Source organism: Amblyomma americanum, chromosome 2 (assembly GCF_052857255.1).
Source record: "Amblyomma americanum isolate KBUSLIRL-KWMA chromosome 2, ASM5285725v1, whole genome shotgun sequence".
Lineage (NCBI taxonomy): Eukaryota > Metazoa > Arthropoda > Arachnida > Ixodida > Ixodidae > Amblyomma > Amblyomma americanum.
In genome coordinates this window covers 104,340,562-104,367,761 of record NC_135498.1, presented here as the reverse complement: position 1 = coordinate 104,367,761, position 27,200 = coordinate 104,340,562, and the positions used below count along the sequence as shown (strand labels likewise).

At 50.3% G+C, this 27,200-nt stretch overlaps 1 protein-coding gene and 1 pseudogene across 1 annotated transcript; both read right to left on the bottom strand.

Moving 5' to 3' along the window:
* Nucleotides 1–5: 5 nt before the first annotated feature.
* Nucleotides 6–26,460, bottom strand: LOC144121708 (uncharacterized). Its single transcript, XM_077655057.1, has 6 exons — nt 26,266–26,460; nt 25,926–26,161; nt 25,367–25,547; nt 18,450–18,587; nt 4,882–4,991; nt 6–1,200 (listed from the first exon to the last, which is right to left on the bottom strand). Exons 1-6 carry the CDS (start codon nt 26,354–26,356, stop codon nt 967–969), a joined length of 990 nt encoding a protein of 329 aa, XP_077511183.1. The 5' UTR covers nt 26,357–26,460; the 3' UTR covers nt 6–966.
* Nucleotides 12,568–13,771, bottom strand: LOC144118532 (uncharacterized; annotated as a pseudogene).
* Nucleotides 26,461–27,200: the final 740 nt, after the last annotated feature.

Below are 27,200 nucleotides of genomic sequence, written 5' to 3'. Positions count from 1 at the left end.
AGGTCGATGAACATAACAGGCGGTTTATTCCAGTAAAGTATTTAAAAAAGTTAATATTGGAAAATATTTGCGCAAACGCAGAAGTTTTCAGTTCTCGCTTGCGTTTTTCCCCGCGTTTAACTTGCGGAGACAATGTCGTCGCAAAGTAGCGAAAACGTCCCGTTCAGGTGGTCCTTCTGTGCGGGTTCGCGCCCGTACCACCTCACTTCTTGAAGCGAATAGCTGAACGCAAAACAAACTAACAAAAAGGCGAACATCAAACGTCAAGAAAAAGACGAGTATTTAGATGAACTGGGTGCAGAATATATAAGGCACGCAGGAACAAACAATTCAAGGCAGCAGATAAGCAGCTATTACGGTTTTTAGAAACACGCTAAAGAATACAGGAGTGATTGAGGGAGTTGCGGAGGGAAAATAAATACGAGGAGGATAGGCGGAAATTGCGTTGCTCAACTATGGCCGCATAACAAGACCGCTAGAAGAAGAAAAAGTTATACGGGTGGGGAAAAAATAGTGTGCAACTGAAAAGCGGCAGAAAAGGGACAGGAATATAGTTTAAAAAATGGAGAGCAGCTGGAGGACGCGGTTTCTTCTGTATAACAGAGGATGGCAGATTCCACGGAGGCTAATGAGATTGAAAAAGGATAATAGGACAGGGTGAAATTTTGCAATACAAAGGACGGATTCCACGGAGGCTAATGAGATTGAAACGAAAAAAAAAAGGGGGGGGGAGTGAAATGAACTGAAGGTCTGTAGGGAACTTACAGAAATCAGAGCTTAAAAAAATGAATACCGAAAGAGAGCACGAGGGAAGACAATGGAGAAGAAACCAGGCGAGGGGATCACGAATAATGAAGAGAGAAGGAGGAGGCGTAGGGTAGACGAAAGGAAAGGGAAGGCAGGAAAAGGGAGTAACGAAGCGATGGCTGGCCAAAGCCGACATGTGAGACGGAGCCGGCGTGGTCACTACGACGCGGCGGGGGCCGCAGGGTCTTCGTCCTTGCCGCGTATCGAGTTGGCCAGCGGGTTCTTGAAGGGCTGCTCGTCCTGCGACTTCTGCGAGGAGCTCTCCTCCGCGTCGCCGGCGCCCTTCTCCTGGTCGTCTTCGTCGGCCTCGGTGGCGCTCTCGTCCGCGGCCTCCTCGGGAGTTGAAGCGCCGCTTGCCGCGGCCGGGGCGCCCCAGCGGTCGTCCTGCAGCGCCTGCGCAGTTGGTTTTTACGGCTTTTACCTGCTAGAGCCGAAGGCGTGACAGGGCGACGCACCATAGCAGAGATCGGAGGATTGCTTTCGGCCGCGTCCTATTTGCCCTAATGTGCAGCGTTACTGGCCGTGGCTCGCCGTGTAGTGAAAGCTACGAGCGTGAGGCAACACCTACCAAAGCTATGTGGTCGGCTCACGAGCGTGAGGACAGCACACTTCGGGAAGCCGTCGTCAAGCGCCTGAGTAGGGAGTATTCACCAACGTCATCATTTATTTGTCTGTGCGAATTAAAGCCGCCGGTGTGTTCAAACGGATTATCGCCTCTTGCTCAGGCCTGCATTGCTGGAGATAGGTACTAGACAAAATGGCGCCCCTGACTTCACGTGGATACCCCCTGAATGCACACGAGCGTTCTGAATTTCGCAACACGGCAACAAACCCGAGAACTCTGGCTCCGTACCGATGAGTGGCTATGGCTCAGTGGTTAAAGCGTTCTGTCACTGAGTTATCGCATGTCTCATGTGTCGCACACCACCAAAGCCGCTGAACACGGGAACGCCGGGTCAAGCCGGAAAGCTCAGGCTCAACAATGCACAGGCGCAGTTGGCTCTGCAGCGCAACCTTCAGTGTACTGGCAACATTTTGCGCGATAATGCACGACGCTTCACGATGCGCTGACCTTGGCGTGAACATTGCGCGAGGTTGTTTCGGCGCTTATCTTTCCTCGCCTTTCCTTTCTGCGCTGGAGCAAGCCCCCTAGCGTAGCCGATAAATGTAAAGGTATGTAGCGGCTAATCTAGGTGTGTAGCATCGTCATCCAGCTAATCTCATTCGGATTGGTTCGGGGGGATTCAGCGTCCTAAAGCTACGCACGCCACGCAAAAGGCGCCCGTGTGCTATGCGATGCCAGTACACGTTAAAGATACTCATCTAGATGTGTAGCATCATCATCTAGTTAATCTGATTTGGTTTGGTTTGTGTAGATTTAGCATCCCAAAGCTACTGAAGCCACAGAAAAGGCGCCCATGTGCTGCGTGATGTCAGTGCACGTTAAAGATCCCCAACTAGGTGTGTAGCATCGTCGTCCAGCTAATCTGATTTGATTTCGTTTGAGGGAATTTAGCGTCCCAAAGCTACTCAGGCCACGGAAAAGGCGCCCATGTGCTGTGCGATGTCAGTGCACGTAAAAGATTCCCATGTGGTCAAAATTATTCTGGAGCCCTACACCACGACACCTCTTTCTTTCTTCTTTCACTTCCTCCTTTATCCCTTCCCTTAAAGCGCGGTTCTGGTGTCCACCGAGGTGTGACAGATACTACGTCATTTCCTTTCCTAAAAAAAAAAATTGCGGCTCCAATTCCCGCTGCGAAGGTGGTTGGACAGCGAAGCTGTTCCACTACGACGTCTGATTGCGACCCATTGCGATGTCACTTGAAAATTAACACACATGGCTCTAGAAAGAGTGAAATCTCAGAAAAGTGAAATGCATACTTGTATTACCCTTTATTACTTCACGACGACATTCACGACTGCTTTGTGATCAGTATGATATACACAGATTTAGTGAATGAGTTGCTAGACCGGTTTCTCTGTTATATATGAAAGCGTAGTGACGTCAATAGGTGATTTCTATGCTGCTGTTGGGCACTTTTCTACTCGGAGTAGCTTACGCAACCGCAATCTTTACCGGGAAACACACGCGAGGAGAAGGAACCTGCTTCGCATTGTTTGCAGGCGCCGGTATCATACATTATGTGGTTCACACTTCACATGAGGACTACGAATGACCTCAACCCCCTTTCGAAGCAGGTGCAAACCTTATGTTTACTGGAACGCGTCCGACGGTGATGCCATTGTTCACACGTGGCTTATCATCCATGATGTGGTTTCGATGCTTGTTGTGTGCGTTTCATTATTGAAAACGCGTACTGAGCTATGTGCTGTATGCCTGATTTCAAAGGAGATATGCAGTTTGCATTCAATGTTTAGCCTGGCGAATTTGCTTGCGACAACGGCACGAAAATTTCCTTGGACGGTAGAGGCATACAGCTTCGCTGTAAAACCAGTTTTATTTTGATGAGAGATGCCGTAGTGAAGGGCTCCGGACAATTTAGAACACCTGTGATCATCTAACACGCACTGACGTCGCAATGTACATGGGCCTCAAGCATTTCGCCTACATCCAAATGCAACCGCTGCGGCCGGGTTCGAACCCGGGTACTCCGCGTCTCAGTAGCCCCGCCCTCACCCCTTTGTCCGCTGCTGCTGCTGCTGTGAACGGATGGAGAAAAGAGAAAAGTGCATGGGACATTGCCGTTAACGACGTGAAAATGCGCACTCCCGGGTGTTAAGTTGGTAACAGACTGAAAATTTTTGCTCCATGCGCTCACATACGCCACAAATACCGCGCAAAGTGAGTGACAAAGTGCGCTCTGCGCGCCAGGCAATCTTATCTCCCACATTTCATCCAGGTCAGGACGTATGCCTCTCAACGTAGCATGTGTAAAATTCTTTTTCATACGCACGTTTATAAAGCAACTGCTGCTGTGGTTTGAGACAAGCCCGGTTCCTAAAAGAATGATTAGGTACAATACATAGCGCCGACGGCACAAGAAGAGGTACAGGCAATGTTGGTCTCAAGGGGGTAGTGACAGAAACGGTCAATTCCCGGAATTCTTTGCTCAGATATGACTTTTTAATCAGTAGATGTGCTCAGAATCCAGACACAATTGTGGAAACTGCGAGGTGAAGGCCAACAAGACAGTTCTACATTCAAATGGCGGACGGTGCCAGGAGATAGGGAGGGGATGCAGGAAGGACAACCTCGTCGCAAATTTAGCGGCAAGTGTGCACAAAAAATGAAAAGAGTTTCTTCCAAACGGCGGCTCTTTGTTTAAGGATCACTCTTTGGCGCCTGAGCACGAGACCACGGATACCATGCCGGCCGCGGCTGTTCCGAAAGGTGGAAGTGTACCAAATGGCGATTCCAATCAGCGATCCGGAGCAGCTTTCCTAATCCGCGAGGGAGGCAGATCTTTATAGTAGGCTCACGCTGAAGCAGCAGATGGTAACACTCTATGATCCATGGTGTCCTGTATGACTTTTTCACGAGATGAAACGGTCAACTTTTTGTCACGGAAGAATTCTGTTCGGCGGTCCTGAATGTGGGCGGAGCTTCACTAGGGACTTGAGTTGTATCCGACTACAGGGAGTCTAAACGACCATGTACCGTCGTGATCCAATCAGAACTCTAGGATCCGAATCCAAATCGCCCATTGAAACACGCTCTTCCGTTTTGCGCAGCAAGGAAGCTGACTCCGGATCGCCGATTGGAGTACGCCATAAGAAAGTTCGCAATCGTTTAGAAAACAGATCGCAGCTGACAGCTACAGACCGTTTGTGACATACGGCTGCTACACGCGCTTTAGGTGGGTGTGCAGAGGTTACTCGAAATAAACAGTTTGCTGTTGATAATTCTGCTTGCTTGCCATCGCCGCAACGTGATCATGGGCGAAGAAGAGTTGCTGTCAGTTGAGACCTTAAAATCTCTCGCAGTCCATTGGTGCTGTAGCAGTAAACGTAACGTACAACTGCTGCCAGCTGTGCGATAAAACCCGAGGTGGTCGCCAAGTTTCCCCCTGAAGAGCTTAAAACACGCATCGCATTGACCGTCTCGCTTACCTTTTGCTTGGAGAGGGCCGACCGGATGAAGCAAATCAGCACGATGCACCACGTGACGAACAAGTCGGCCAGGCCCAGGATGATCAGGACCAGCGAGCTGAGCGGCATCACTGAGAGAAAAAATAGCAGTGTGGGCATGTTAAAAAAAAACAAAAACCTCACAGGAGGGTTACGACTGTGTAACGCGATGTTCAGCGATAGCTGTTTAAGGGGTTTAGTTTTGGGGTATATTCCTGCATGGCGGACTGGTGCAGTGGTCAAGTGAATAACCCCTTCACTGACAGGCGGCTGTTCCAAACAGAGCCGCCCGTAGGCGTATGCAACCCGGGTTGACCATGCCGTAAGGTCACATCACATTAAGGTCACGGTGGCTGCGTTAATGTCACGTGAGCGCAACATTAACGCACCCACCGGTTACGCCGACAGCGAGGAGAATGGCGAGGGCGCCTAACACCCATCGCTGTAAACTAATGTTGTCCGGCCCACACGCTGAGAAGAGACAAAAGACATAGTAGTATAAAAATGACCAGCTACGTTTTTACCAGAACTGAGTAAAAAGGAGGTAAGGGACAGATCACTCCCTTTTTTACTCCCGTATTGGCGTATTACTGTATTTTAAGTGTAGGCTCTTCCTCTTGACCTGCCCATCCGCGGCTAATGGAAGTTAAAAAAAAGCGCGCCAGAAGAAAACAATGGGCTTTGAGGCACACCGTACTGGACAACACCGAATAAGGTCACCTGGGGTTCTCTAACGGGCACAGAAATCTCAGTACTAAAGCGTGTGAAAACCTGAAGCCAGAGTCTACTTGCGAGTGGGTAATATTTTGCTGGCTTTTACACACGCTCCAAGTGCAAGAGGGCTGAGTGCGGAGCGTTCGTCGAGTGCAGACGCACGTTGCATGGGCTCCGTCTTTCCGATTTTGCCGAAATTCCGCTTCAAATCGCGCGACATCCGATATTTTCGGATGTATGTATGTATGTATGTATGTATGTATGTATGTATGTATGTATGTATGTATGTATGGATGGATGGATGTATGTATGTATGTATGGATGGATGTATGTATGTATGTATGTATGTATGTATGTATGTATGTATGGATGGATGGATGGATGGATGGATGGATGGATGGATGGATGGATGGATGGATGGATGGATGGATGGATGGATGGATGGATGGATGGATGGATGGATGGATGGATGGATGGATGGATGGATGGATGGATGGATGGATGGATGGATGGATGGATGGATGGATGGATGGATGGATGGATGGATGGATGGATGGATGGATGGATGGATGGATGGATGGATGGATGGATGGATGGATGGATGGATGGATGGATGGATGGATGGATGGATGGATGGATGGATGGATGGATGGATGGATGGATGGATGGATGGATGGATGGATGGATGGATGGATGGATGGATGGATGGATGGATGGATGGATGGATGGATGGATGGATGGATGGATGGATGGATGGATGGATGGATGGATGGATGGATGGATGGATGGATGGATGGATGGATGGATGGATGGATGGATGGATGGATGGATGGATGGATGGATGGATGGATGGATGGATGGATGGATGGATGGATGGATGGATGGATGGATGGATGGATGGATGGATGGATGGATGGATGGAAAACTTTATTAAGCAAGCGAGTTGGGACCGTGCAAGGTCTCAGGGCCACCGCACAGCCATCACTTTACGCGCATGTGTCCAGGCCAGGTAAGGCCATGGCACTGGCACCCCGGTTCACACAGCGAAGTTGCGTGTCCGGGTCCTGCGACGCAAGGAGGGCCTCCCATTCCTCCCATGTACCGATGGCGGGCTGTCCCTGCGGGGGAGGATCGGCAGGGCAGCCGAAGAGGATGTGGTCCAGGGTGGCGTGTGAGCTCCGCAGAGAGTGCACTCTGGGGAAACATGGCGGAAGTAGGAGAGACGCTGAGGGGTAGGAAGAGTTCGGGTCTGGAGTCGCCTCCAGAGGATTTGTTGGGAGTGGGATAGGCGGGGGTGGGGAGGAGGATAAAGTCGACGGGCAAGGCGTGCTTGTTGAGTTAGTTCTGAAAACGTGTGTGCCCGCTCCCTCGAGAAATCCCGGCTGGGGTCGCCATTTGCCCGGCAAATAAGTCCTCGGGCTATGTTATCGGCGGCCTCATTTCCGGGACTGCCAGAGTGAGCCGGCACCCACACGAGCTCAATTCGCCTATCGGGATTTAGGGTGCACATTCTCAATATCTGCCATGCGGGGGGATGGACGCGTCCGCGGGCGAAGTTAAGAACGGCTGTTTTGGAATCGCTAAGTATATAAGCAGCATGGGTTTGGGCAATGGCTATTGCTACAGCTGCTTCCTCTGCTTCTTCTGGGGTACAAGGGGGTGTCTATGAAATGGGTAAATGGGGGGGGGGGGCGCTGCTGGATTCAGCTCGAAGCCCGGACTCGACTGCTACCACTACTCCATCGGTTAATCCAGCGAACTCAATTTCCGGACCGTTTAATTGCCGCTGCCACGAGGCATGGAGCTAAGCCTAACTCCTGCGAGATTCCCAACGCGACTCTGCTTAGCCGCCGACGCGGCGGGGGCAACAACAGCAGCTGCGCTCATCTCATATCGCCCCGCCGGCGCCTGTTTCATCATGGCAGAAAATAGTAACACCGCACCGGCACATATAAGAGGATACGATCCCGGGGAAATGGAATTTACCATCACCACGACAGCCCAGACGCAGCCGCCTTCACAAGAGTACCCTGCGGCAGGAGACACCTCCGGCTAGAATAGCGTGCTTCGTAAGAAGATAGCAAGCGCAATGCAGCCACCACCACGTCCGCCACCGCTCAAAGAGCAGGAAGCACCCGCTATCCGAACTCGTAGATCTCCACGACTACCAGACCTGGACAACTTCAAACGCAAGATCGCGATGAAACCCAAACAAACATTCGACCTGCAGGCGTTCCCTGCGCGCTCTTTCGAGTTGGAGGAAGGGATCCGAGGGACTGCAAGAACGACCCATGCTTAGAGTGCTTAGCCTGGAAAAGATATGGTCTGTACGAACAACGAAGCAGACGCAAACCTCATCGCCAAGATAAACAACAAACTCCTGCCAGTATCAGCTTATATAACTTTGTCCGACCTTGTCTGCAAAGAAGTAATTCATAATATCATGCCCTGGATAGACGATGACGCCATCTTCCGAGTATTATACTCTCCGGAAGCTTAAATAGTCGGCACAAGAAGACTCGGCCAAACCACGCCCGCGGAGGCGGTTTTCGTCGGACGCCAATTTTCTCTTACCATCTACTATGACTGATTCGAACGTCGCTGCCAGATCTGCCGGAAGACCAAACTGACCTGCAACAACAGTGGAACCCCTGGGCACCGAATAGACACCTGCCTCTGCCCAGAAAACCACTGTGCCCGGAATGCGGCAACATACTCACTGAGGCGGCCACGAATGCATACCCAGTGCACCCTATGCAACAGACCTCACAAGACCTACTCCAAAGAATGCAAGAAGAAGTTCCAATCTCCTGTGCACAAGACAGCCACAAGTTCGAACATCAGCGCAAAGACGGCGTCGACCAACTACAGCGGGGAAGACCCCGCACCAAGGAGCAACATCCACCCAGCGGAAAGAACTCAAAGTCCCTTCCTCGGACCGGCTCCTCCAACGGGAAGCGATCCAGGACGCGCACGCGGGAACCAGCAGGGAGCCAAGGGAAAACAGCAATAAAGCAAAAGGAACCCAAAGAAGCTGACGTCCTCGGGCCGCTCCTTATCCACAGTGGAGCCGCAGCAGCAAGCCAAGGGACATGCGGACACCCGGCTGAGCTGGAAAATTGCCTCCCTTTACCAGTACTTCACCCCCCACACAGAGAGACACTACCGTCGAAACACTCCGTCAGGAAAACACACAGCTCCAGGCACAAGTATCTGCACTTACTGCACAAGTAACTCACTCGTAGCTCGGCTCAACGCTCAGGAGTCGAAAGCACGCACAAATTGGCCACCCACACCGAACCCAGCACCTAAGGATGCTCCAGTTACAAAAGCCATGCCCGGCCAGATCTATCAACAGACAATATAGGAAATAGAGCGAATAGAGAACAGAGCCGAATCGAGACTCGGAAAATGATGGAGGAAGCAGTCGCTCCCATCCGAGCGGACATCAGACAAATACAAGAGATAGCAAACATTAAGAAAAACCTACCCAAGAGGTCCTGTTTCACTGGACCCATAATCGCAGACGACGACTGAGTCAGTGACCTTGTGGTGTTTCGCAGGACGACGCATCGACGAAGACTAATGCGTGGTCCCCAGGCCCATGCCCAAAGGAAATAAGCCCCCCGTTTATTGCAACCTGACAAGTATATATACAGACACTGAGTACGTCACGCATGCTCCGAGCATCACAATAGTACACGTGCACTTGCTACGATAGATACTATCACACGACCCGCCACGGTGGCTCAGTGGTTAGGGCGCTCGACTACTGATCCGGAGTTCCCGGGTTCGAACCCGACCGCGGCGGCTGCGTTTTTATGGAGGAAAAACGCTAAGGCGCCCGTGTGCTGTGCGATGTCATTGCACGTTAAAGATCCCCAGGTGGTCGAAATTATTCCGGAGCCCTCCACTACGGCACCTCTTCTTCCTTTCTTTCACTCCCTCCTTTATCCCTTCCCTTACGGCGCGGTTCAGGTGTCCAACGATATAGAGACAGATACTGCGCCATTTCCTTTCCCCCAAAACCAATTATTATTATTATTATTATTATTACTATCACACGAGGATCGATAACGCCGCATCTTCCCTTTTCCTTTCAGAAAACAAAAGCAGCAACTTGCAAAACAAAATACAACAACTATTCACTGGAAGCGGTTCCATGAGTGACATTCGCAAATACCGCACCGTTGCGGCTTTCTTACTTTTCGACCAAAGCGTGTGACATGTTCACCCTGCGCCGCAGGCGAAGAGGTTTCCGGCGGCGGCTGCAACGGATCAATTGGGAGAGCTTCGGTTCCGTTCTCCACGGGACCGTCTGGGACAGTTTGTTCAATAGAAACAGAGTTTCCGTCCTCCTCTGTACCGTCTAAGCTAGACAGAAATTCATACTCCCAGTCCTTGGAATCCGAGCCTCTGTTTGGCGCCTGCTTGATTAGCGCTCGCCGGTTTCGTTCAATCTGGCCCCCGCTCTCCAAAACCACAATATACGAGCGGGGCCGCTTTGCGCGCTGAAGCACCACACCTTTTCGCCTGTAGTCCTTGACCCAAACAGAATCACCTGGCACCAACGGGAACATATGTCGGGCAGCATGCCGGCGATCATAATTTTGCCGCTGAGTCTCCCTGAAAGCCGCGTCTTTTTCCCGTGCTTCTTTGAGATTGGAAGTCTTGTGTGCCAGCTTCTTTGGGTGGAGCGGCAAGGTAGTGCGAAGGCGCGGCCCCATGAGTAGCTCTGCTGGCGTTTTTCCTACGGGTGCCGGCGTGTCCCTGTATGCTAACAAAGCCAGAAGTAGGTCACCAGATTTTAGCAACAGCTCTTTCAGAGTTTTTACCATTCTTTATACCTCCCCATTTGCCTGCGGGTACCTAGGGCTGCACGTCACACGTTTGAATCCATAACAGTTCGCGAACTGGCTGAACTCTTGGCTGACAAATTGAGCACCGTTATCGGTTACCAGCGTTTCCGGTATACCGTGAGTAGAAAACACCTTCTTAAAATGATAACTTCTGTGCTGCTAAGAGAGGTCAGCGGACACAATTCTGGAAATCGAGATAAGTAATCAACTATGAGCAAGTAGTTACAGCCTTTCACATGGCAGATATCCGCGGCAACCCTTTGCCATGGCCGAAAAGGTGTCTCGGTCGGGATCATTGGCTCGCACGGCTGGAAGCGAAATTGGGAACATGTGCGGCAGTCGGCAATCAATACCGCAAGCTGAGCGCTTAAACCTGGCCACCACACGGACTCCCTTGCCCTTGCTCTACACCTTACAACACCCTGGTGGCCCTCATGAAGCAGTTTTAACATTCTGCTTCTAAGGCAGTGTGGCACAACAATGCGAGTGCCGTGCATGAGGACACCTTTACATACGCTCAAAACGGCGCGATCCTGCCAATAGGGCCTCAAAACGGCAGATAACGAATGTAGACTAGGCCACCCCTCACGGACGTAGCGACACAAAGTACGACAAGTGTCGTCCTTCGCCTGTTCTTCGGCTACTAGCCCGAAGTGCCGCGACTCGCTCAACTCAGATAACACGCCGGCAACGTAACAGTTGACTTCATGGACCGAAAGAAAGTTCTTCGTCTTTTGGCTTGCCACTGGTGCTCTGGAGAGTGCATCAGCTATTTCGAGATTTTTGCCCGGGACATGCTGCACCTCAAAGCTGAACCGCATTAGCCGCATTCTGAACCTTTGAATGCGAGGCGGAACCAGATCAAGCGGAGTCTTTCCTAGCAAAGCAACCAATGGTTTGTGGACCGTTTCCACAGTGATGTGCAGTCCACGCACATAGCTTTCGAGACGTTCCGCGGCCCATGTTATAGCTAAAGACTCCTTTTCAATTTGCGCATAGCGCATCTCAGTTGGTGTCAATGACCTTGAGACGAAAACCACTGGCCGCTTTTCTTTATTCGGTTGTACTTGCAGTAAAACTGCTCCTAGGCCATACGACGAAGCATCTGCAGAAATAATCGTTGGACGTTGTGCATCAAACTTAGCCATACACCTATCTGAACAGATAGAACTCTTCACTCTATCTAAAGCTATCTGCTGAGGCGCTGCCCAGACCCACTCTGTGTTCTTTTGCAGCAGTTGACGCAAAGGCGTCGTTTGCTCAGCCAAGTCTGGAATGAATCGTGAACAATGATTGGCAAGACCTAAAAATCTGCGCATTTCTTCAACGTTCGATGGCGGCTTTAGATCTGCAATTGCGCGAACCTTCGCTGGATCCGGGCGTATGCCACCTTGGCTCACGCGGCACCCAAGAAAACAAAGCTCTTTTACACTGAACTGGCACTTTTCTTTGTTTAGGGTGACACCGTTTTCGGCCAAGCGTTCCAAGGTGCGAAACAACCTTTCGTCGTGTTCCTTCTGAGTAGAGCCAAAGACAAGGACATCGTCCATTAAGTTCACGACGCCCGGAATTCCCTCAAGAATCTTGCACATTTGGTTCTGGAAATACTCCGGAGCCGAAGTTATGCCAAAGGGTAGCCGCTCAAAGCAATAACGGGCAAACGGAGTAATGAAGGTTGTAAGCGGCTGACATTCCTTTGCTAACCTTACTTGATGGAAACCCGAGTTTGCGTCGAGTTTGGAAAACTTGACGGCACCGCTGAGCAACCCGAGTGTCTCGTCAACAGTGGGGAGCACAAACCGTTCGCGTTGCACCGATTTGTTCAGTTGAGTCAGGTCCACGCATATTCGCACTTTTCCTGACGGCTTCAAGACGGGCACTATGCCAGCACACCACTCCGTAGGCCCTTGAACTTTACGAATGACCCCATTCTTTTCCATCTCTTCCAGCTCTTGTTTTACGCCGTCTCGCAGCGGGATGGGTATGCGACGAGCAGTGTGAATGGCATAGGGCACGGCATCTGGTTTAAGACGAATAGAGTATTCGCCTTTCATGGTCCCCAGACCACGGAACAAGGAACCAAAACGCGTCTGCACTACCTGATGAACTGATGCTTCGTCCACAAATTTATTCCCAGGGCTTGTATTGCGGGTAAGCCAAGAATCACATTGCTCACCGAATCGACAACGAAAACATCCTGTCTAACGGCAGCACGCTTCCACAGAATGTCGTCAGTAAATTTTCCCTTCAAGTTCAACCTGTCACCGCCTGGTCCCATCAGAATAACATCAGTAGGCTGTAGTACCTTTCGCAGCGCTGGAAACGACCCTGGGACAACATTTACCTCGGCTCCCGTGTCAACTTTCGCCGAAACAACTGCACCATTAATAGCAATCTGAACAAAGCGAGCCTTTGCAGATGACACAGCCAAATCTCCCACGGAAAATGTCACACAGTTCATGTTCGGTAGCTCACCCCGAGGACTGCGGATGCCTACCTCTGAAGGCCATGCTTCTGGTTCCGTGGTCCTGTGTGTCCATGAGCAGACAGCTGCGAAATGTCCCCGGCGCTGGCACACGTAGCACAGTGCTCCTCTGGCCGGGCACGACGACCTCGAATGAGGGCCCCTACCGCAAGCGGCACACGTCTGGTGATCCGGACGTCTCTGGTTCGATGTCCGCCTATGAACAATGTCGATTTCGGCCCTCGTCAGGGATTCATGCTCTTCGCGGTCCACAACGCTCCGAAGATCCTGCTGCTGTTGCTGCACAGCTTCTTTCAGGCGTGCCTTGGTGAGAACTTTTTAGAGTCAGCGCCGCATCCATTTGAAGAGCTTCCGACAACTTTGCGTCCCGTAGTCCAACTACAAACCGTTCGAGAATCATCCGCTCTTTCATCTCCCCGTAGTCGCATCTATCGGCCAGCGTATGTAACTCTGTAACATACTGATCTACAGACTCGCCTGGTTCTTGGTGGCGGCGATGGAAGCACGCACTTTCGTAGACTAAGTTCCTTGTGGCGACAAAATGGGTGTCGAACTGTGTCTTCACCACGTCGTATTTCTTCGAATCTTCCTTGGACAAGTTGAAAGTCTTGAAAATGTTGCGTGCCTGTCGTCCCATCGTGTACAGCAACGTACGCACCTGAGCCTCTTGAGTTCGCTCATTAAGTCCTGAGGCGAATCGGTAGTCATCGAATTCTTGTATCCACCCAGGCCACTCGGACGTTTTCTCGAAGTTGAAGCTCGCTGGCGGCTGCACAAAAAAAGGCTGAGACGAAACCTTCGTTTCTTCCGACATTTTCTGGGCTCTTATCCGGCTGGTAAACGATGCTGCTGGAGGCAGGCCACAGGCGGTAACCTTACGTCTGCCGTGGGTCCCGTATAATCTGGACAACCACTTCTGACACCATGTGGTGTTTCGCAGGACGACACATCGACGAAGACTAATGCGTGGCCCCCAGGCCCATGCCCAAAGGAAATAAGCCCCCCGTTTATTGCAACCTGACAAGTATATATACAGACACTGAGTACGTCACGCATGCGCCGAGCATCACAAGAGTACACGTGCACTTGCTACGATAGATACTATCACACGAGGATCGATAACGCCACAGACCTCTCATCATGTTACACGTCCCAAGAGTGACGTTATGGCAGTGGAACTGACGGGGTTTCAAAAGAAAAGAATCGCCCTTAGGCCTCTGCATCTTCCAGAAAAGGAGCCTCCGGAGGCCATACTTATTCAGCAACTACTCACGATGGAACTTAAACTGACTGGCTATAGAGAACAGAAACACGATAAGCTCTCCGCCACTATTGTCCACAAACCCTACACGGTCATAATGACCCCATTACAGACGACACACCTCACTGTACATTAACTCTCCTACCTGAACGCAGAGGCGAGGAAGGAATCCACCTCCTAAACATCTACATCCCACCCGAAGACAAACACCCCAGACTAGGACTTTATTAACAGATTTCTGGCGCTAGCGGCAAGGCTCCCTGCGTGATTGGCGGGGGGAGGGGGACGTCTTAACGCTCCGCACCAACCATCGGGATACCCGACGAGCACGCCCAGGGGTCGAGAATTGGCCCAGATCTTTGCTCGCGAAAGGCTCACATTTCTCACGTACCCCACGTTTACAACCAGAATGGGCAACAGCGTCACTCGAGACACCTGCCTCGACCTCACACTAGTCAAGAATGCTGCAAACCCAAGCTGGGCCAACGCCGACCAACACTTGGGCAGCGACCATCATATCCTATCCATCAGCCTAACCACCGGCAGATTTAAGAGGAAGTGCGGCACTGCTCGTCTCACGGACTGGCACAAATGGTGGGAGACGCAACCCTCTTCAGACAACCCCATCACCGTCATAGACGAATGGACCCAAACCATCAGGAACAGCCTAACTCGCTTTACTAAGGAAATCCAAATGACCGAAAATTGCCCCCGCCGTCTACCCACACCTTCTTTATATTTGGAAAGCAGGGCGATCCCTCACAAAGGTTTGGAAAGAACGTAGACACAATCGCAAGCTTTGACATTGCAAAGAGCATATCAACACTCAAGCTGAAGCCTATGCGTGCATTCTCAATCGTCAAAATTGGAATTCACTATGCGACAGCCTTAAAGGCAACGTAATGGTGTCTAAGTCATGGCACTTGATAGGAGCTATCATTGTCCCCGCTCAAACCGAGTTGTAATCCCGTGACAGAATGAACAAGATTATCCGTTCATTCATTGGCACCAATGAGGATATCCTTGAAAGGCTGCGGCACAAATATTTACGCAAAAATCTGCCAACAACCTATCCAGAATACACAGGACTCCCTAACGATGAGCTCGACGCCCCGATCACGGTAAAGCAGGGTAGAGAAGAGCTAGCCTTCATGAGAAGAAACACCGTGCCAGGAACAAATGGAATGACTATCCGAATGCTTTATAATCTCCATGACGACCAGATCACAATCCTCGTAAACTACTTCAACACAGAGCATTGGACCAAAGGCAGACTCCCAACATGATGGAAAATTTCGTACCTAAGACTCATTCCCAAACCCAACAAACCCCTTCTTTCAACAATCTCAGACCGATCTCTCGAATCTCCTGCCTCGGCAAGCTCTTCAAGACAATCATCACCACCAGACTGTCCAGACACCTGGAGGAGAACGGCCTGCTGCCGCCCACACAGTTTGATTTCCGGCCCCGCATATTGACGCAGGACGTCCTCCTTCATCTGTAAAAGGACCTAATCGAAGAGCCTACCAAGCACCAGACAAGAGCCATCCTGGCGCTGGACTTGAAGGAAGCATTTGATAATACATTCCACTCAGGGATCCTCGGCGGGCTTACGGACAGCAACTGCGGAGCCAAGACTTACATTTGCGTCAGGGACCTTCTAATTTCGAGACAGGCAGTTCTCAACCGAGGATCCCTCCGGTCCAAGCCCATCACTCAAGGGCCCACGAGGGACTCCCCTGGCCGCGCGGTTATTCGCCCCTGCTATTCAACTTAGCAATGGAGGACTGTCCTTTCGAGTTGCAGAAGATCCGCGGCTCCCACCACGTGATTTACGCGGATGACATCACGATTTGGTGCCACAGGGGGAGCGATGCAGAAGTGAAACAGCATGTTCAAGCAGCGGCAGATGCTGTCCATCAGTACACGAGGGCCTGGGGGCTCCAATGCGCGCCGGAAAAGTCCGATCTCTTAATACTCAAGAACACAGGACAACCTAATAATACAAACATCTAGATGTACTTCCACGCACAAGAGGTACCAAGACTGACTGACGCCAAAATTCTCGGGCAACACATACATACACAGGGAAGACAGAAAACCACGACCATCAACAAACTCACGAAGACAACACAAAAAATAATAAGAATGCTCTCCCGAATCAGGAAGAAGAACCATGGGCTAAAGGAGAAGGAGGCTGTCCGTCTAGTCCAAACCTTCGTGGTATCACGTCTAGCCTATGAGACTGCGTATCTTCGCCTTTTTCAAGCAGAAGAGGAAAACTGGAGGCTCATCAGGACTGCCTACAAGACTGCACTGGGCCTTCCCAAGTCGACACCAACGACCAGTCTAATGTCTCTTGGAGTTCACAACACTCTCCGGGAGAGCTGGGAGGCTCAGAGAACATCCCAACTGAACCGCCGCCCTGCATCCACCCACACGGGCTGCCTACTCCTCTACAAACACAACTAATGTTGAAAAAACGCAAGAGACCTTACATCTTTCCGATTCCCAGACACACGCACCCACAATTCAACGTACAAAGAAGAAACGCCAGGGCAGAAGTCCTCCACAGAAAGTGGGACGACTATCTCCGGACAGTGCACGCGGCCGGCCCTCAATGCAGAAGGATGACCCTGGCCATTGTCAACCAACAAGGACGTCTGACTAACTCCGCATCCATCAAAACTACGAACCCCACAGCAGAGGAGGTAGCCATAGTGCCTGCACCAGCTACCAGACCCGGCTCAAACATTCAAACAAGCCCTGTTTGCATGAACCCGGCGGGACCGGGTAGAGTCAGCGTCGGGCTAGGTGACTGGCACCTGACTCGTCCCGACTGGTGTCTACATGAACTCTGTTCAAGCGCGTAAGTATCGCAGCGGCGCCTAGCGCCTAGGTTCGCAGTTATTGTGCAAGCTTCCGGTCTCTTTTGGCCCGCGGGTTCCCGCGCGTTCGCAATGGCCGTGCCGTCTGCTGTTATGATCATAATGCTCACCCTCAATCAGCTTAATTTCATGACCCTTTTTATGTCATAGATAAGCGTTCATAATGTGGTGCTCTGTGCGGCGGTGGTTCATTACCGGGCTCGTTGCCATGCCACGTCCAGTGGAAGCCGAGATTGGCCATTTCGGCCGGCAGGTCTTTAAACACGCTTGATTGCGCTACCGTCTGTTATCCAGCGCCTCGCTCGCATTTTAATATTAGTTAAAGCCAGAATGCATTCCACTTACCGGTCGGTCCAACATGCGCTGGCGGAAATAGCGCGGGGACTGACGGCGGATGCCATTATGGTCGATTGATCAAATGACCGAATTCTTTCCCAGAGTTCCCTGTTACCAGACTCCTAGCCCGATTGCGTTGACATGGTTTTTGGAAAGGCGGGTCAGTCGAGTTAACTCGACTCGCTCTTCCGGTTATTTTACTCGACCCGACAGCGTTTACATGAACCCGACAACTGTTTTTTTACCCGACAAGCATACTCGACTAGAATCTATCCAGTTCATGTATACAGGGATACAGACTCCCAGTACTCCTGCAGGAACCTTATGTAAGGACAAGTACTCCAGACTGCACTCTCAATACTGAACAAGCACCAACATATCAATGGCAACATTATTTGGTTCCCAGGCCACATGGACGAAACGGGAGGGAATGCCGCTGCTCACATGCATGCCCGAGCACTTCTCCTCCGGGCCTCTCCGACGTCTGATTAGACAGCGGAATGCGAGCCACTACCAGTGACCACTTACAACGAATAACATAACACCGCAGGTTGGCGAGGCGCACATACCCTCTGCCGCATGAAGAACTAAGCAAGACTGAGGAACACACTCAGACACCTTCAAACGAGTACCTTTATAACACCCCTCAAACTAAACGTTTGGTATCCCACACTATATGCACCGCAATGCCCACACTATGGAGAAATAGCCTCTACTTATCACATGGTGTGGGCTTGCCAACTAAATCCCGCTATCGACCGTATACTAAACACAGACCCGGCGCAATGGGAGGCCACTGCGCCGCTCGCTGCGACCACGCTAAATCCATCGGCTGTCGCTTTACTGCGAATAGCCACAATAGGCATAATTTTTCAAAGCGCGCAAATATGCATACCTGTTCACACTTATCTCACTGCACCGTGTCCACCGCAGCTTTACATATAGACTGTGTCTGATAAATGGATTTCTGCACCTTATGTTCTGGAACGCAAATTATTTCGACTCACGGCACATGGAGTTGCCCAGCTTGGCCTCGTCGCTGTTGTCGCCGCAGTTGTTGACGTTGTCGCAGCGGTAGCCCTTGTATATGCAGCGGCCGCCGGACGCACACTGGAACTCCTCCGGTCCGCAGGAGCCGTCTTGCGCTGCGGCCAGCCATTCATGACCGCATTTTATCAGCATCGACGCAAAAGTAGATCGCATGCATATGACCGATCGCAGAAGTGAAGTGACGGCTACAAGCCCCATGTCGACAGGCCAGTCCATTGTTCGACGACCACCCAGATGGCACGCATTTTCGATTGTGTAATATACCCCAAATACCGGCTAACCACTCTTTAAATTACAGTCCACGCTTTTTTCTGTGCTGCGCCGAGCTAATGAATTTTTCAGAAAAGCCCAACCACTTTAAAAACTGGAAATTGGCTTTTGAGGAAAGGAAATGGCGCAGTATGTCTCATCTCGACGGACACCCGAACTCGTAAAGGAAGGAATGAAGGTTGGAGAGAAAGAAGAAAAAGAAAGAGGCGCAGTAGAGGAGTGCGCGGGAATAATTTCGACCACCTGCGGATCTTTAACGTCCATTGACATCGGACAGCACACGGGCGCGGCCGGGTTTGAACCCGGGAACTCCGCCTCAATAGCCGAGCGCCCTAACCACCGAGCGTCCGCAGCGGGTAAGCCAACTATCTTCCTTTTCTCTTGCTCTAAAATGTGCGCAATACGTCTCAGTAAAGTACAATACTTATCGTAAATGATAGCGAGATCTGTAAGGTGCTGACATAAGGGGCAGGCCCGGCTCACATGGCCCCGCAAGTACACATTATCGAGAACACACATCCACCAGCTCCCCCGAACGTTCCCCCTGGCCAGGAAGCGTAGGCGGTAGTTTCTGGTTACGACATACTACGCATCCGGCGGCGCATCTTGCCCCGCAGCCAGTTCAACTCTTTGTGCTTTCATTTGAATGAAGTCGACCTACGCGTCCCCTTTCAATTTTTTTCGTCCTCTCAACCGCTTCCCTCTTTCCTCTCCTCCGTTTTCTTCCCTATCTGGTCCAGTATGGCGTATTCTGCGTTAAAAAAATTAAACAATGGCTTAGCTCTGGTTAAGCCTAGATATACAAGCGAAAAGCTTGTAACGGCCAGTCTTGGGATTTTCCTCTTCTGACTCTCTTGTTTCCTCTTCCTCGCTCGCTTGGCTGCTGCTGCTGGCTGAAGATGCGGCCAAGACACGCTTTTCGCCTTCTTTCCTTGGAGGAAAAACGCTAAGGCGCCCGTGTGCTGTGCGATGTCAGTGCACGTTAAAGATCCCCAGGTGATCGAAATTATTCCGGAGCCCTCCACTACGGCACCTATTCTTCCTTTCTTCTTTCACTCCCTCCTTTATCCCTTCCCTTACGGCGCGGTTCAGGTGTCCAAAGATATATGAGACAGATACTGCGCCATTTCCTTTCCCCAAAAACCGATTATTATTATTATTCTTTCCGACGTCGTAAAGCAAGGCGTATTTCCCGTTGTTCAGGTATTTCGGCTGCAGATTTAGCTTTGGCTTTATCATTTTTTTCGCTGTTGTGCAGCCAAATATAGCGAGTACTTCTGGATCGGGTGAATTTAGTTTCTCAGCTTTTCTGCGTAATCTAGCAGCAGCCCCACTCTCCTTCGCTTCCATGTCGAGTGCGCACGCCTATTCTCTGGAAAGCGCATTATATAGCCTCCTTGCGCATGCACATGACGCACATGTGCAGTAGCGCGCGGCTGCGCCGAAAGGTCAAGCGACAGAGTCGGCGGCGGCAGCAGCGAGGAGCGACAACCTGCGCGGCGCGTGACGTCACTCGTTTTCGCGCATGCGCATAACTCACCAGCTCGGCTCACGCGAAGCTCGGCTCTGGCCCGCGTAGTGAAGCTTTTCGCTTCAAAATCGGGAAACTAGAGAGGCCTTGGTTACCCGCCGCGGTGGCTCAGTGGTTAGCGCGCTGCTATTGACCCGGAGTTCTCGGGTTCCAACCCGACCTCGGCGGCTGAGTTTTTATGGAGGCAAGACGCTAAGGCGCTCGTGTGCTGTGCGATGTCCGCGCACGTTAAAGATCTCCATGTGGTCGAAATTATCCCGGAGCCCTCCACTACGGCACCAGTTTTTATTCTTTCACTCCCTCCTTTATCCCTTTCCTTACGGCGCTGTTCAGGTGTCCAACGATATATGAGACAGATACTGCGCCATTTCCTTTCCCCAAAAAGCAATTATTATTAATATTATTATTATAATAACCAATTATTACAATAATAGTAATAATAATAATAATAATAATAATTGGTTTTTGGTGAAAGGAAATGGCGCAGTATCTGTCTCATATATCCTTGGACGCCTGAACCGCGCCGTAAGGGAAGGGATAAAGGAGGGAGTGAAAGAAGAAAGGAAGATGTGCCGTAGTGGAGGGCTCCGGAATAATTTCGACCACCTGGGGATCTTTAACGTGCACTGACATCGCACAGCACACGGGCGCCTTAGCGTTTTTCCTCCATAAAAACGCAGCCGCCGCGGTCTTTTATTATTATTATTATTATTCATGCCCAGCTTTCTGGGACATCTACTACTTGCACCATCTACCGGCAGTGGCGGCGACAGGGAGCGTAACTGAATGGGAAGGGGTACAAAAAATCTCGTAAAACGTGAACAAAAGCACCTACAAGAAAATGCTTCGTGGATTTGTGTAATATACGCTTAGCTGAGGAATGTGCCGAAGTTTCAGTCCTGTGCTATTAATACACGAGCTTCCCAGCGCGTTTGAATGTTATACGATGCTGCCTACGGGAGGGGGCCAAAGTTTTGGCATTTTTCCAGACTTGAACCTGTATAGCACCGTAACACGGATAGATATCGAAAATGCTTCCCGGTTTTAGGTACCCAAATATATGGTGTTTAAAATGGTGTGCAACGATATGGCATAGCTTTGATCAAGAAGCTTCCTGAGGCCTTTTAATTGAAACCTGATATTGCCTAAAATATGAAAGATGGCGCCCGGTAGCGAGCTACGCTGCAGAAATGGTTCGGACTGCTATAGTTGCGTCCATTTCGACGCTTACTTTTTATCGGGTGACTTTTGCCTTGCAGACAAGAACACATGTCAAAGCTCGAACACAGTGTCTCGACCGGAGCTTTAAATAAAGAAGGTTGTTACGATGACCATGCATTAGCAGCTACATAAAGTATTCGCGGCTGTTCATATATGCTTGTCGTGGAGCAACTTTGCAAATTGTCAGCCCTTTGCTATTATCTAAAAAGTTTATTGGAGTGTGTGATCATGATATATTAGGGTATGAGAGCTAGCTCGCCTGAATTTTAGCTATTCTTGTTACTTTTAAAGAGCGTAGCGTCATTAAAACGGCCGACATCAAAAAGTATTCGCGGATATAAATGTTTAAATTTATTCTTTTAATACTTATTTAAGAAAATTTGATATAGCTTTACTCAGAAATTTATTCTTTTAATACTTATTTAAGAAAATTTGATATAGCTTTACTCAGAAACATTCTGAAGCTGTTCAGCTGTTGTCGGGCAAACACAGAATTTGGAGTCTAGAAGCAAATAGCGTCTAGATAGACGTTCAGGTGTTTACTGTCACGTTCACCTGTAATGCTTTCAAAGTAGCGGCTCTAGCGTTGTCCGAATATGGTGACTCGAGTTTGCACTTATAGGGTTCAGAACCTTTTGTTTTGGTCAACTAATTTTAATAAATGTGCTCGCTTCTATAGAAAATATATTAGTATGAATGTATGAATGAAAAATTTCACGCATGATCACTATTCATACTTTTATTGCTGCAGCTATTGGCGACTTTTTTTGCTGTTCCTTCATTCTGACTTCTGTAATATGCATGCATGATGTATTGCCGGGATCCATCCTGTGTAACACAACTGAAAAAATGAGGCTTCGCCTTTGAGGTACGAAACTTCGCTTTTAAAGATACCGCAGGATACCGCCCACTTTTTTCCATTTTTGCAAACAAATTGGTGAGTTTATTTGTGTCCACTTCTGTGCTACGAAAAAGCGCTTTTACATGGACGTCATCAAGGGAGCAGTTCATAACGGTATATATAAATGGTAAATATGGTGGCTGTCGCAATTTGCGACGCTGCCAGCCGCTACGCTGCCAGTCGCTGCTACGCTGCTTCGTCGGCAGATTGTCATGATATCGCAGTTATTTCTCCCGCACCTCCCAGAGTGACATCGTAAGAGGCCGCCAGGTGGAAGAGGGTTAACCACGGATTAACAGGGTTAGTCGCGATGTCATATCAATCGTCTGAAGCGACTGTCTTGAGAGCCTCCTTTGAAGAACGTTTGCATCTGTCCTTTGAGGCTGGGCTGTAATCATTTTAAGCAATAAATTTTTCTATTTCACCAGTATAATAGATGAGTTGCGTTATCGCAAGCAGCTTGCTTTTAAGATTCATCTTCTTAAAAATGCTATGAAAACGTGTAAAAAATTGACCGCCAATAGCAAGATCAAAGTATGTCAAGGGGTATAAATTAGAGGGGGAATAAAAATAAAAAACAACTAAGTGTCCTGCCTACGCCAGTACAAATACTACATTGAGACTGTTAAAGGAATGAAAACTAGAAGTGCCCCCCGTTAGGACGGCCAAAAAAATTTAAAAACACCCCCACAAATACATTCAAAGAGAGAGAGGCGGGTGGGGGGGGGGGGGGTTGGCAAAGTCTTGCACAGGGTGCCAGGTGATGTAAGGCCGGCTCAGGACCCAGCCGCTATGCCCACATTTCAGCGTACGCGAAATGCAACAACGCTCCGGCTGTTTACCCCCGGGGGGTCGAATTAGTTCGAAGCGCTCCAGTGCGCTGTCCCTCATAGCCCGTAATGGAACGAATTTGTATTATTTCATTGCAGCTTTTCCCAGTTCCCAGGTTACTCTGCCTGCAGCAGCTTTGACACAGGCTATGAGGGACGCCGTAGTGAAGGACTCCGGAAATTTCGACCACCTGTGGTTCTTGAACGTGCGCTGACATCGCACAGTACACAGGCCTCTAGAATTTCGCCTCCATCGAAATTCGACCGCCGCGGCCGGGATCGAACCGGCGTCTTTCGGGCCAGCAGCCGAGCGCCATAACCACTTAGCCACCGCGGCGACTCTTCGGGCTAGGATAATTTAACAAACAAGCGCAAACAATGATACATGGATTTGTTTGGTAACTACGTAACAGAACCAAGAAACAATCCTACTCATGCTCTGTGCAGGTTGTTGGGAGAGCAGTGGTGGTGGTTTCGATGTACATGACGGATTACCCTTACTGTGGTCTGTCGGCAATTGCTCCATCTGAGCCCCTTAATTTAAACAATGTGTTTGTACCACTGTCCCGCAAAGCCATTGTTGGCCGCTCAGTTCATGAACGCTGAGGGTACACGATGTGAGAGACGGTGTCCAAGAGAACGTTCAGTCTCCTCAGATTGCACAGGAGTGTCTCACTACGGTCACAAAAAAAAAAAAACCTGGAGTGCGCCGCTATTCGTGGTTTCACCAGTTGATGTAAGATACGCTAAGTTCTGAACACGAAGTCCTGTATTTATTTATTTATTTACTTATTTACCCAATACTGCAGACCTCTTGCTTGGGTGCAAGCAGGAAGGGCACAAAGATATAACATACAAGGGCAATAAGTCAGTAATAAAAGCATGCACGACAAATAAAACTAAAGAATATCTCTATACAGTAACTAAAATACATCATCAAAGGCCTTCAGAAAGTCAACAGCGGATATCACTCTCTCAGGGAGTGCATTGCAGTCAGTAACCATCCTCGGAAAAAAAAGAAAGAAAATTTATAACCGTTACTTTTCGCGAAATATAGCGCTGAACTATAGTCGTGCTGATGAGTTCAACGTGTTTCCGAAAAGTGTACATGGCATTACGCCGATAAAAGAGCTGGCTCACTGATCCGCCACAAAGATAGGCGACAGCAATTACACAACCAAGACGGCATCTTGCAACTAACTCCCCAAATGATTGTTGAGATTGGCCTTTTGGAAGCTTCCATTGCGTTCGCCCAAAAAATTCTTCTACAAGCATCTGACATCCCTGCATTCGGCGTGCTTGATTTTTTTATTTTTATACATATTAATTTGGCTTCTAATCACGACCCTAATTCCCGGAGTTCACTAAGGTGGCACTTTGGGCTAGTTGTAATGCAGCGAAAAGATACGGCGCCGGTGAGACATGACACACTGTATCACTGCGTCCTGCTTCTGCTGGGATGTATCTCTTCTCTACCTTACAACTCGCCAAAAAGAACCACGCGTTTTCACTCCACACGGCGACCCTATCGAACGGCCTCAACAAGCCCTTCAGCCATCTTGCCTTTAACGTCCCCTCTTTCTCTTCTAACTAGGCGCCTTTCTCAATATCCTGCTACTGAACATGCGTTCCTCAGGCGCAGCGAAGGCTTCACGCCGCATTGATAGTTCTTTTTCGCCCACAAAGCCCTACTTGCTCCTTCCTCCTCCTACAGTGTGGAATCCGAACAATGGTTAACCGCCCAGCCCAACCCCGCAGCTGTGCGCCCTCCCGTCTGCCTGCATGCGGCTATGCGAGGCAGGAAAGAGGAAAAGAAAAGAGAAAGAAGGAGTTCAGGGTGAAGCGGCCCGTGGTGGCAGTTTGCCGCACTAAACGGCCATGTCCCTGAAAGCTGGGCTTGTGAGACGCCTTTGGCGGAGGTGTGTAAATTAATTCCGCCCGCCACGGGTTATCAAAAAGCGTGTGCCGACTTCGCACAGCACACAGGACTTTCTGCGTTCCAACCCCATGGAAATACATCTGCCGAGGTCAGGATTCGGTTCCGTTCGGTTCGGTTCCGTGAGCCACATGGCCGAGCCCAATATATGACGCAGAAAGCAGTGCATTGGCGCGGCCACTCACACTCGGTGTAGCTGGTGGCGACCATGGCCAGGATGTGGTTGTCGAAGAATTGCGTCAGCGGAGTCTTGGAGAAGAGCTTCAGCTGCAGCGAGTGCGTCGTGGTGAAGTGGTGGTTGTCCTCTTTCGTGATCCACCCGCACCGCTCATCCTTGTCGGAGCCGAAGTTGAACTTGGTGATGACCTGCGAGCAGCGCCCAAGAGGTCAGCGCTGCGTAGGCAGCAATGGCTTTACATTTTGTGTTGGCCTGTGCTGGCTTGCCGCTTGCCAGCAAAGCAAACAGTCAACATTTTTGCTGCTAGAGGAACGCGCTCAAACCGAACTCGCTTCAAAAATCGAAAGCATGGGTCAGAACGAAGAAGGTACTGCGACTACGGTTTTCGCAGAACCCGAGTCGTCATCCACCCAGGAAAGGCAAAACGTGCCTTTTGGGAGCCGGAACGTGACAGAGCCGGCCCGTCGACGTCATGTCCATTGCAAGCACTATGCATACGCCGACAAGGACATGACCGAGCGACGGCTTTGCATCGTCTTTCGCGCACATCGACCGTATTAACTGACCGAGATGTAGTCGATGCAGGACTCGTTGAGCACGCCCCTGCGCAGGTTCATCTCGACCACGGAGACGATGAGGCCCGAGCTGCCCGGCGCTGAGAACTCGAAGCTGCAGCCGTTCTCGCCCGTGGCGCGGAGGTCGCGCAGCTGCTTCGACGTCAGGATGCCTGCCGACTGAGGCGCCGACGTGTCGTTCAGGCTCTGCTTGTGGTCCTTGCTGTCACAGTGGTCGTTCAGGGACACTGCGCAGTGACGGCGCAGAGCATGGGAATAGTACTCAAAGGAATGCGAGGTTGTCCGTCGCGCTACCTTGCGCGCGTAAATGCGTACCTATCGAGACACTCACCGATTTTGTACAGTTCCGGGTCGTTGGGAAAGATGGCGCCGTCTACAACGGTGACGGCCAGAACAGTTGCGGTGCACAGCCACGCCAACATGTCTTCTCAGAACGCCAGGGAAACGGCAAGTGCGCGAGCAGGGCGTTAGCTCGAGGTCACGGGGACGAGCGCGCGAGCCCGTCCTCTTTCTTCTTTCCTAAAATCTGATAAGTGCCTCGTATGTATAACCAATTAACGTTCCTGATTTGTCGCCTCTGTTACGCGACCACATCCTTTCTCTGGATTAGTCATCGTAATCGCCCCTTTGTGCCATTACCCTTGTGTAATATGAACTTTATTGCTAGAAACAGAATATCCTGATATCCACCTAGAACCGATGATCGGCATTTTACCTTTTCTGACGAAATAAATGTCTTGCAATCGAATTCTTGGAGCCACTGTGCTCGATTGCAGCAACAGCTTAGCTCCAGTTGACCCGCTTCTTTTGGTCCTCCTCACTGAACCCTGGCCAATCCCCCGTCGTGGGTACGTGCCATGTCACTAACGCAACAGCAACAACCGATTGTGAGCCTAAGTTTAACAAAAACGCTTTCATATAGCGTTCGTTGCATTCGCCCCGATATGAGACCGCAAACTACTAATTTATTGGAACAGGGCTTCTATTGCTGAAGCCGGGGCCCCTCTTAGCGAGTTTCGTGGCATATGCTTTATAGGTGGGGCAGCGCGGTTAACCAGTTCACCCGCAAAATATAGTGATTTCGTGAGGAGATTTGAGACAGGAAATGGGTGAGCACGGTTGCTCAAGATTTCCAGCTCACATTTCCAGCTGTTGTCCCGGGTGTAGTGTACGACCTGTGTGAGGCTGGGGTGTGTTGTCATGCATTAGTATGGGTTGGGTTTTCTGATGCATGAGTCGCTAAGCGTGTGTGATGTTCCACAAAGA

Excerpts from the sequence above, each read along its gene's own strand:
- LOC144121708 (XM_077655057.1), bottom strand. The coding sequence starts at position 26,356 with ATGTTGGCGTGGCTGTGCACCGCAACTGTTCTGGCCGTCACCGTTGTA. Across the intron at positions 4,992-18,449 it reads GCTGGGCAACTCCATGTGCC|TGATGCCGCTCAGCTCGCTG; the intron begins GTGAGTCGAAAT and ends TTTTTCTCTCAG. Across the intron at positions 1,201-4,881 it reads CGGCCCTCTCCAAGCAAAAG|GCGCTGCAGGACGACCGCTG; the intron begins GTAAGCGAGACG and ends CCAACTGCGCAG.